The following is an 11,375-nucleotide window of genomic DNA, read 5'->3' as shown; positions in this document are numbered from 1 at the left end:
GGCCCTTCCCCACTATCAAGTTTTTCCCTAAGGTTGATCTTGGTGACAAGGAGCCCATATTTGTTCTGGAAGGTCATCTGGATCAGAATTAGAATGAAAAGGCTTTGATAAACCTCTTTGCACCACTCTCCCTAAAACTGGTTGCAATATTTATGAGACAGTTCTGGGATTGCATTCCCAGGGAAAGTCCTGGGAGTAGTCTAGCTTTCTTATCTCTTGAGTTGGTACCCAATATCCCAGTGCCCTGTGAGATGATGGAGCAGAACAGCAGGAAAGGCATTCGTAGTCGGACATGATGACTTGCAGGCTGTCTTTAGCCAGTTTCCCTCTAGGTACCAGCCTTTTTTAGGCAGGCAATCCTTACCCTAGGAGTTCCCACAAGCAAGTCTGTGCTAGGCACTGGTGTTAAAGTGTAAAAAGGCAGCCTAGGGGTTATAGAGAAAATTTTGCTAGTTGTTTTAGGAATGTTATATTTAGGGATATCAAAACTGGTAATACTTTATCTGGTATGAAGGCGTATTCTCCCTAAGCAAATTTTCCAGACAATTGGAGCTGACCTTTAAGCATTAATAATTTTGCATTAACCATTTTGATAGAGGTATTTCTAAATCATATTTCATACCACTTTGAATATATGTTTCTTTATGCTTTCTTAAACAGATTATATAATATAATTTGACCTTTTCTTGAAAATGTAGGGACTTCCTGAATATCAATTTTCCTTTGCTATCACAGTCATTCCCTCCGGACTAATATCCACTCAGGTGTTTGAATCTTAAGTCTTTATTCAGTTGAACAAGTATTTTTGAGCAATTATTACGTGCGGGGTACTGTTAGGTACTCTTTCTCCTAATTTTTTTCTCTTCTATCTGCTGTAGGTAGTGGCATCTGTAGGACTTGCATCTATGCATGTTCTGTTCTTTTTTCATTTCTAACCTATGAAGGCCACTAGGAAACCAGATACATCAAGCTAATTCAAAGTGTTAAAAGAAAGGTGGTGAATATGAGACTCGCCGTATCTCTATTAGATGATTGTATTCCTGTTTCACATTTGTACTAGCCTATTGACTTCTAATAATGGAAAGCTAAGGTTATGAATTACTTTTAAACAAGTCAGTCATGACATTAGAACTGAGAGATGTGGTCAGTGACATTAGTTTGCTGGCTTGACTCTATGTGTGCACACACATGCACGCATGTGTACACATACAAGGTTCTGTCTGTCTGAACTTTCCTCTCTCCCAGGGTTGCTAAGTAGAGCTCCCAGTTTTCTAGGAAGTTTACTTGAAGTTTTACTTACCTCTTACTGAAAAGTGTTGCCTTCTTTTGGATAGAATTACCCTGGTAGAAAAAGAAAGGACATAGATTAAAAAAAAAAAAAAAAAAGAAAGAAAGGACATAGATAAATAAGCAATTATTTCTGGAAGATATCACCACATAATATTCAATGAGCCATTAGTTAAATGTAATAGATAGCATTTGTACATATATTTTTTGTATGCATAAGTACATATAATTTTCAATGATCAAAGTTTCTGATGTATTGTCGTTGTTATTTGTGTTACCGTTTTACATAGTGATATGAATAAACTAAGGCACAGAAATGTAAAGTATGTTGTCCAAGGTCATATAGTACATGGCAGGGCCAGGTCTGGGACGCAGGTCCTCTGAAGCCACACTCTTGGCTCTCTCAACTCTACCATTTTACCTTTGACTCAGCCAATGTCCCTTCGAGAAGCTTACGGGTTACAGAAACCATTCAAGCACATCCTAAGAGATAAATTTTAAAATCCATAAAACTCTAAAGTTGAGAATATACCCTGGATTTCTGTGGCATACCTCTTATAAAATATTTTCTGAGTAATCCATTAGGGAATTAAAGTTGAAAAATGAAAAATATTTTTTCTTAGTTATTTCATTGTTCTTTTAACTTCCTTGAGGGATTAATAAAAGGAAGAATTATGATTCCATTTGAGGCATATGAAAGTGAAGTTCACAGAATTGGAATTAGAAAGACACTTCTAGGGTTACAAATTTGGTTCATTAGGGGAGCAAACTGAAGTGGTATCCCAAGCAGTCCGCTGCTAAGGCAGCCTCTATAAAGTTGCTCAAACATTGACAGACCATTTAGAGTCTGAGACCAGAGTTCATCATGGGACTCTGATGAACGTGATGAGACAACTCTGTATTTTTTTCTTTGATAAGGTGGTTGGAAGGAATACCTTAACAGGCCACTGGGGATAAATGGTGGGACATATCAGGCCATGCCAAACTCGGTTCTAGATAGTTGGGCCCGGTCAATTTTTAGGAGTTTTGTTTGCTGAGTAGACTATGCAGGCGGGGGTCAGAATGAGTAGTTCAAGACAATGGGAATTGTGGACATAGGGACATGGTCTAATATCTATCCAAATATGTGGATGACCCCTGGATAATGGTCAGTTGTTGGTATTTGCTTTCAGGGAAGAGATGAATTCTTTTGTGTGAGGTTAATCACACCATTTATCTGGATGTCTATAATTTCTGGTGATTGTCAATTTTGGCTTTAAAACCAATATAAATTATAAAAAATTAAAGCCCAACAGAAGTTTAACTTTTAGCCTTATATGCCTGCTGCCAGAAGACATCAAGGAGGCCAGGTGGACTGGTGCCCTTTATCCATTTGCTCTGTCTCCCTTAGACCTCTGCATGTGTGTTGGCGACTTCATGATGTGAACAGATATCGAAACTCTGTACTAAAGAAACAATGGCTTCCTATGTCTAACTCACAGGACAACTCTGATCAGATGGTGACAGATACCTGGTGCTCTGTGTTGTGAAAGATTCAGAACTGTGTTGGGATTGTCAGGAAAGAGTATTATGATTGTGGGAGATGAGGGGGCGGCGTGCATGGGGGTCTTGAACTCCTTTCTATAGAGCATACCCTCAAATGTTCCTTCCAGCTTCCATTCTGAATCCCATTAGGTCATAGGCTAGCTTTTTGAGAATTTGTCAATTGTATGGCTATAAGAAGAGAATGTGGATTGCACCTTAGCATCTTGTTTGTTTGTTTGTTTGGGGTTGGAATGCTTGGGAATTATGGTTGGTACTGTTCTTGGGAAGACTGAGTATGTATTTGGTGGCTTAAAATCTTTTGAGAACTTCGAAAGGCAATGACACAGGAAGACACTGAGTTAGGAGTGGAGAGCTTACCTCATTATTTTGGCTGTTACTTTGTTTCCCTGCAGAGTTCATGCTCAAGACTTTTGACCTAGGGAGAAAAGAAACAAGACAAGGATTAAAATACACTCAGATATTCACACAATGTGATAGTTATTTCGAAATAGATTTTTATTCTGAAGCTGCTCTGCTCAATATTGTGGCCACTGACTGCTTGTAGCTTCAGTTCCTCCAGTACACTAGCCATTTTCCGTGTACTCAGGAGTCACAAGGAGTGGTGGTTACCTATTGAACAGCACAGAAAATTCTAGTGGGCAGCCCTGTTCTAGAATCTTAGCTTAACAGACAAGCCGTAACTGACTACTGAGCAAGGATCTTGAGAGACTTGAAGGTGACCTTGGGGAGCAAGTCCTGAGACCCTGGGCTTTATGCCACAGTTGACACTCGGCTTGTTTCCAGGCTACATATAGTTATGGTCTCTTGTTTGAATCCCAAGATTCCAAAATATCTAATAAACAGAATACTTTTGGATTGAGTTAAGATTTAACTTAGTAAGGGGTCCAGAAATGGAGGTATGAGCATTTTGGTTTTGGTTTCTTGACAAACTCAGTGCTTTATGGCCAGGGAGTTTTCCCTTTCTTTATCACTTCTAATTTTAAATGTTTATAGTTCACTACAGTGCACAGTTCTGAGTTTTGTAATGTGCTAGATGTTGAGTGTGTATAGAGATTAGTTTTGTGCCTACCCCATATAGTGGGTTTCCATATATTTGGGGTACTAAAGATGGTGTTAGTTGTAAGGCCTTTCTGTGAAATATAAGGAATACTCTATTTATCTAGGTGCCCAACACTGACACTTTCTTTCTTTGTTTTTTGACTGAGGCCGGGTTTGAACCTGCCACCTCTGGTATATGTGGCCAGAGCCCTACTCCTTTGAGCCACAGGCGCCACCCCACTGACACTTTCTATAGGACGTAGTTCTGCTCTTAATATACAGCCAAATAGTAAAGTGATCGAGTGATGAAATTATGAAGGGAGGTGTGTTTCTGCAGTCTTTTAAGGAGGATGGGAAAAGGACATGAGTTTTAAAATTGGTCCAGCAGGGGTCAACCAGGTCACTAACAGAGGGGAAAGATGCTTGGTGTTCGGGCTCATTCAATCCCAGGGAGGAGTTGGTCTGAGAACCATTTGCTCTGACTCAGGCTGAGATGGAGTTACCACTAAAACCAGGATGTTCCTTTGTTTGCCAAAGCTCACACTTCTCTTTCAAGGAACCGAGTCTCTAGTTCTTCTTCTATTTTCTTCAAAGTTTCCTGGTACTTCTTTAAAGAGAAATAAAGGACATCACAGTTACTACTAAGAAGCTTTATAATTTTTCTAAGCATAGCAAGCACTTATCACTATATTGAACCATGTATGTTTGGTGTTTCCACTGCTACTTTCTCGTTTTCATAGATCCTACCATACCCCCTGATCTCTCACTATGCTCACCTTTGGGTAGCTTACTGGGCATAATCAGGACTATACTTAGCAGAAGTGTGTGTTGTTCATTTAAGAGTGCAGAAATTGGGAGACCAGGGAGTCATAGGACAATAAAGTGATATTGGTAGTGGGGTGCTGATGGCTGGTCTTAAAGTCTGTTGGTAGTGCCACTTTGAAGAGTTAAAAATGTTGTAGCCAGTAGTCTTTGAAGAGCCCGGTTCCAGTTCTCCCTGAACCTTAACAGAAGCATCAGTGTCCCTTTCCTGAGAAGCTGTACCTTTATGCAGATGGCTTGATCTTCACAAAGCTGGGCCACAAATGCATAGTCCTCCATTACCTGGGAAATCAAAATGCGGTCATAAATTTCTCTCAGAGTAAATGCATACATGTTTCCTTTTGCATCCCACATTCATAATGTGGTTTATAATTGTTGTAGACAATTTTTTCCCTCCACCTGTCAGTTCATTTTGTGTTTAAGAGGAAATACAGGGAGAAAATGGTGAGCCAACACCCTGGATTCTGTCTGTATAAAAGGAAGAGTGCAGTTTTTCAAGACTGATGTTATTTCTAAGAGAAATTGCTAAAATTACTAAGCAAGACAAGAATGGTAGGGGTGAAGGTAGCATCAGATGAACACTAAAGGGTGAGGAGTATAAAACAGCAGGTTCACCGAGCCTCTGCAAAGGGCCTCTGTGAATGTGTGCGTGGGAATAACAAGCCAAATGGGAATGATGGTCCAAATGGGAATTACTCGGAGGCAGTTGCGAAAGGAAGAGATGCTGACATGAGACAGAAACAGAGCACAGGATCTATTCTGTAAGATGTCACTGAGAAGGTAACCTGGGGGATTGCCTTCATCTTCCACTTCTTTAACCCCTTCCTAGCCCCACAATGGTCTAGGATCTGGAACCTTATTATAATTACAAGTCAATCATTGAACGAATGTATTCAATTGTCTGATTGATGATCAAGATTTTCTTCCTTGAGCATCCGTGACAATGAAGTCCCTCTTATTACCTTGATCAGCTCCTTCTCTTGGTCAGCACAGGAAGCTTCCAGTTGTTGTAACTTAACCTGGAGAAAGCAAAAGAGACCGGTAACACAGCAAGGTGAAAACTATAGGAATGAGATATTATCCCCCAGGCTACGTCACAGGCTGCTTGGGAGCTTGGGGGCCATGATTTTCAGTGCCTTCTTGAGGAAGGAGTTAAGCAGTCCACTGCCCTTGCAGCTGCTCTGTGAACCTGCTATTCTATACTCCTCACCTTTTAGAGTTCATCTGATGCTACCTTCACCCCTATCATTCTTGTCTTGCTTAGCACCTTCTCTTAGAAATAACATCAATCTTCACAATCTTCACTCTTCCTTTTATATAGTCAGAATCCAGGGTGTTGGCTCACTCTTTTCTTCCTGTATTTCCTCTTCCCTCTTTTCTTTTCTCAAATATTTGGGAAAGCATTATTCTATATCAGCCACTATCCTGGAGTGAAGTGGGGGGTGGTACTAAGGAGGTGTGGTGAACAGGATGGGTAGACTCCCTACCCTCCTGACATCCTAGCTAGGGGGCACGAATGAGTCAAGGTGGCAATGGGATGTGATAGGAAGAAAATAAGGACAGATTAATGAGACACAGTGCTGGTGGGGGTGTGAGAGATCAGTGGAAGAGATGGAGGTCGGTGGTTGGTGAAGGCCTCTCTAATGATACTTGAGCTGAAATCTAAATCATAAACATGGTAGAATCTTCATAGTTGACCACCTCCCAACAGTGACCACCTCCTTAAGTTGACTTAATTTTCATAGACCGGACATGTACCACATGTCAGGACAGTAGGCCTAGTTCCTTATGTTGACCACCTTTGTGTGCTCACCAGCTTGCTACAGTCCCTTGGGTGGTCAACTTACAGAGGTTTGATTGTATTAGCCAAATGGAGACCTGCAAGAAATACGTCCTCTGGGGAGGCTACAGTATGGGCCCAGACCATGAAGCTGCACAGATTTGATGTGTGAAGGAGTTGTATGGCTAGAGCACAGGGAAGGCTGGTAGGAAGGAGAGAAGGAAGGGAAAGGCAGGCAGGGGCTCAAGGCCTTGTGGCTTCTAGCAGGAGTTTGGTTTTTATTCTTATTGCAGTCAAAGGCCAGAAGACAACTTCAATTTTTTTTTTTTCCTGTCACCCTGGGTAATGCCATGACGTCACAACTCACAGCAACCTCAAACTCTTGGGCTTAAGTGATCCTCTTGCCTCAGCCTCCCGAGTAGCTGGGACTACAGGCACCTACCACAATGCCTGGTTCGTTTTTCTATTTCTAGTAGACATGGGGTCTTGGTCTTGCTCTTGCTCAGGCTGGTTTCAAACTCTTGAGCTCAAGCAATCTACTCCCAGAGTGCTAGGATTACAGGTGTGAGCCTCTGCACCCGGCCCCAACTTATATTTTTAAAGAACAGTCTTTTCTGTGTTTGAAAAATGGATTGTTTGGGAGTAAAAGTAGAAGCAGGGATACCAGTTAAGAGGTGACTCTAGTTTTCCAGGCACAAAGCTACAGGGCTCTGCAGAAGGGCAGCAGTAATGGTGGTGGTGGATAGAGAGGAGCATATGGGCTGGGACGTATGTTGGAGTGGGGCAGACATGACCACCCTCTTTCTCTTTGCACCCTGTGGTCCTCACTTCCATCTAGGTGCTGTTATTTTACCACAGGGCTCTTCCGACAGTTACTTCCCCCTCTAGTCAATTATAGCCAGGGCCAGCCAGTCAGAAGTCAGGCTGTAGTTTCAATCCAATGGTAAGAGTCACAAGGGGTTGAAGCAGCCACCCTTCTCAGCTGCTGAACTGATTACCAGCATGCTGGAGCAGCAGGAGCCAAGAGATGCCATACATGTCACAGAACTAGAGACACTACCGGAGAATTTGACAAAAGAGGAGGGCAAAAGAGAGTGGTTCAGAGAATTAGTGGTCCTCTAGAACTTTTGAGGGCTGGGCTGCCAGCAAAATAATGGGCATTGTTCTGATAAAGCCTGGGGCTCTATCCTCTGTCAGCTCGGCTCACCTGGCATAGCCAGCACAGCTAGATTCAAAATGTCCCTACTCAATTCCAGCTGGGCTTACCTTTCAGGCAAAAGAAGGTATCTTGGAATAAAATCAGTTCCCTGGTTGCTGCAGTCACATAGCAAGTGGAGTCAAGGGTCTCTGTAACCCTTTCTAGTCTTAACTCTAGTTTCTTCCTGATGTAGACTCAAGGGTCTGCTTTCTTTTTCAGATATCTTTCCAAATAACTTTCCTGGATGTGCCCGGCAAGAAAGCTAACGTGGTGGCTTTGGTTCTCCTGTTTTTCTGGTCACCAAGACTAAACTGGCCAGCAGACAGAGGGCAGTGATCACCTCTGCTTTCACCTTCTATTCCTATCTGTAGACTGTCCATACCTTTAGAGGCTTTATACACACAGCAAAGCGTGGTCTTTGGCAGGTAAAGACGAGTTAGATAAGGTTAGGACTGAGACCTAACTCTGGAGAAAATATTGAAAATAATTTTTATCTACTTTCTGAATAAAAATGTCTGTAATTCGTGTGTGTTTGTTCTGTTGTTTTTTTTCCCCCTTAATCAGGTAGGTTATTGCTGGCCCCAGGTTATCAGCCCAGGAACACAATCAGAGAAATTCTAAGCACTGTAGAAGAAATTCTACACTGTAGAGAAATTCTAAGCACTGCTTGGCAGGTAGTGATCACTGACTATGTGAGCGATCAGTTGAATGAAGACTTTTCTGGATCAGAATCAATGGCAGAGTAAATTGCTAAGCACTCTGTAGACTTACAAATCTTATTTCTGCCTCTATGAATTTGTACATGTATCTTAGCAAGACTTTTAAAATAATAACTTAAAAACGATATGACTTTTGGGAGTTTCAATCATCCAAAAAGGAAAGAAAATTTTATATACATTTTCTCTTTTAATTCTCAAGCGAAGGCTGGGCGGAACTTCACACATTAAATTAGGTGCTGGGGTCAGGATATAAACCAGGAACTTCAGCTGCCTCATATGTTACATATGCATTTGTATCTGTTCTTCCTAATGAAAAGAACAAACTATGGCTCCAGAGTGACATTCCTTACTATGGGCAGAGGAGAATTTAGCACCTCATAGTTCAGGCTTAATCCTGACGTGGGCAAAAACTACCAAGAATGCGGGCCAACCTTGACAGTCGTTTTCACCTTAACAGCTTGTCTCCTGGTCACACAGACCACCCTCATCCGGGATTTGGCTTTTTCATTTACCTTTGACTCTTCTGGGGTTCCGTCTAGATTGCTTTGTTCATACTTGGTTACCTTTTGTGATTTCCTGCTGAGCTATAGTTTGAAATAAAAAGTACATTTTAAATAAAAAGTGCATTAAATTTAACAATGTAGATGGCAAAGACTTTCTCTGGTATGTGGGGTCAGTAACTATGGCTTTGATAACAGCTTCCAGGAGATAGTCCCTTGGGAGACCCTTGGTGCCCTGTACAAACGTCTTTGTTCTACCTCCGCCTCCTTCTCACTAACCTTGGCCACCAGTGCTCGAGGCCAGAGTCCTTCCCCTAACACCTAATTCATGCTGGGTTACTCAGGGCTGGAGGCAGGCATCAGAGGGTAAGGTAACCAAAGGAAGTCCACTGTATTCTGAGGCGCACTGGGATAAAAGGAAGTGCCCAGACAAGGAAAAGAGAATCCTTGGGGATTAATTGACTCTTTTTTTTCTAAAATTCTTTGCTGAAAGTAAAATTTCCATCTTACCACAAAGGTCCCAGTTAATCATTTCAACAGTGTACCTGTTGGACTCCATTTGTTCTTATTAGAATAAAGAACTCGTGGGATGACGGAATACCCTAGTCACTCATTTAACCACATACTTGCAGAGAAAATCCATGGACTTTCAGTCAGGGGCTGCAGGCTTAAGAGAGTGGATCAGAGAGCTGTACCCACTCCAAGAACAGATTTCTCTGAGATGTGGGTCTCTTTCTGTTAAACATCCCCCTTGCGTCTGTGATGAATGGAGGCACTGAAGGCAAGACCCCACCTCACCTTTCTTTGAAGTTCTGTTATGCTGTGGACCAGCGTGTCATTCTTCCTTTCCTGTGGAGACAAAGCAGCAGAGTGTAAGTCTGCGTCTGTCCACCACCATCTGTCTTTGTCCACTCCACTGTCATCTGTTTCACCCCAGCCAAGTTTCCTCCGGGACTTCTACCTGGTGCACTGTAATGTGCCCACAGAGACTTAGCAGGGGTAGGGAGGCCTATCTTTGGGGCTTCTCAGTGCTAACTATAACCATGCAGAATCCCTTCCCTGCATGGAAAAATTCTGTCATGACTTTTGAGCTGACTATTCTTTTTATGTAGAAAGGAGAGACTAGCTGGTCTGACTGTGGATGAGGGGACAGCAGAGGAATGACACCCATTACATGACTCTTCCCAGCTTCTCACGTACAAGTCTGGCTGTGTCTTCCTCCAGCTCCTGCAAGGCTCTCTCCCTCTCCATGACGGTGCTGTTCTCTTTCTCCCACTCCTCATCTTCTGCCAGTTCTCCTGTCTGAGTGACCTCATTTTCCAGCCTGGATAACATAAGCACACTCTGTGAGAACCAGGATTGGCAGTTTCAGAACTGATAAAACAGAGACAAGGGTACTTCACTGGCAGTGTACGTGACTCTCATGTTGGAAACTCTTCTTTAATGAATCCCTAGAATTAGGATCACTTCAAAGTCACAAGTTAAGATTCACCTGAATCCCAAGACAAACAAAATATTACTTTCAAATAGGGATCTATTTGAAACTTGCTATGTTTTGGTGTTCAAGCCAAAGAATGAAGAAGACGTTTTTGTTATCCAACATGTAGGTTCTAGAGGAGGCGGGAAAATTCAGTTTTGTCTCTTCTCCTCCACCCCTTCCTTTGGATTGGGAACTGCCCTCATGAAACCCTAATACTCACTTCTGAATCTCTTCTTCTTTCTCTTGGATTTTGAAAAGGAGTTCCTGATTTGCTTCATCTATTCTTTGCATATCCCTTTCGAGGTCCATGTTCAAACTGATAATGTTTCTCTTTGACTGGGCCAATCTTAAGATTTCCATTTTCTCTGACCTATAAACTCAGCCCCCCCAATGAACAAGGGTCAGTTATCTTAAGATCAGTAATCACTGGGCTACAGGGGATATCTAAATGACATGCATACAGTTCGCACGTTTAGTTCTTTCTTGCGGCACACATTTTCCTTTTACATTCTTGAGATATTATATTTCTTTCTTTCTTTTTTTTGTTTTTGAGACAGAGCCTCAAGCTGTCCCCCTGGGTAGAGTGCATGGCATGATAGCTCACAGCAACCTCCAGCTCCTGGGCTCAAGTGATTCTCCTGCCTCCACCTCCCAAGTAGCTGGGACCACAGGCGCCCACCCCAACGCCCAGCTGTTTTTGGTTGTAGCCATCATTGTTGTTCGGCAGGCCTGGGCTGGATTCGAACCCGCCAGCTCAGGTGTATGTGGCTGGAGCCTGAGCTGCTTGAGCCACAGGTGCCAAGCTGAGGTATTGTATTTCTTAATCATGCGCTACAATTCTTTCACCAGGTTTCTCAACTAAATCAGCAAGGAAGGTCTTTCTCAGGCTTTCTCCTCCAAAGTGGTCAATAAAATAGTGTATCTCCACTCTGGTGTCATGAGAAGCTTTGCTTCCTTAAATAGCTCTTTGCATTGGAGAGAATTATTTCTCTTAGTGATCTTTTCT

The 11,375-nt window shown here is 42.4% G+C and overlaps 1 protein-coding gene across 1 annotated transcript in view; it reads right to left on the bottom strand.

Moving 5' to 3' along the window:
- Positions 1–11,375, bottom strand: part of TMCO5A (transmembrane and coiled-coil domains 5A) — a 14,432-nt gene that overhangs the window by 2,357 nt on the left and 700 nt on the right. The window contains exons 2-10 of the mRNA XM_003791697.2: positions 10,590–10,739; positions 10,090–10,213; positions 9,688–9,738; positions 8,902–8,973; positions 5,655–5,711; positions 4,915–4,974; positions 4,413–4,477; positions 3,190–3,247; positions 1,301–1,341 (exon numbers count right to left, since the gene is read on the bottom strand). Coding sequence (XP_003791745.2) covers positions 1,301–1,341; positions 3,190–3,247; positions 4,413–4,477; positions 4,915–4,974; positions 5,655–5,711; positions 8,902–8,973; positions 9,688–9,738; positions 10,090–10,213; positions 10,590–10,739 — 678 coding nt within the window. The remainder of the gene's footprint in view (positions 1–1,300; positions 1,342–3,189; positions 3,248–4,412; positions 4,478–4,914; positions 4,975–5,654; positions 5,712–8,901; positions 8,974–9,687; positions 9,739–10,089; positions 10,214–10,589; positions 10,740–11,375) is intronic.

This window comes from Otolemur garnettii, unplaced genomic scaffold (assembly GCF_000181295.1).
Source record: "Otolemur garnettii isolate 467f Iridium unplaced genomic scaffold, OtoGar3 scaffold00050, whole genome shotgun sequence".
Taxonomy (NCBI): domain Eukaryota; kingdom Metazoa; phylum Chordata; class Mammalia; order Primates; family Galagidae; genus Otolemur; species Otolemur garnettii.
Note: the sequence above shows the minus strand (reverse complement) of the source record. Positions and strands in the feature narration are given on the sequence as shown.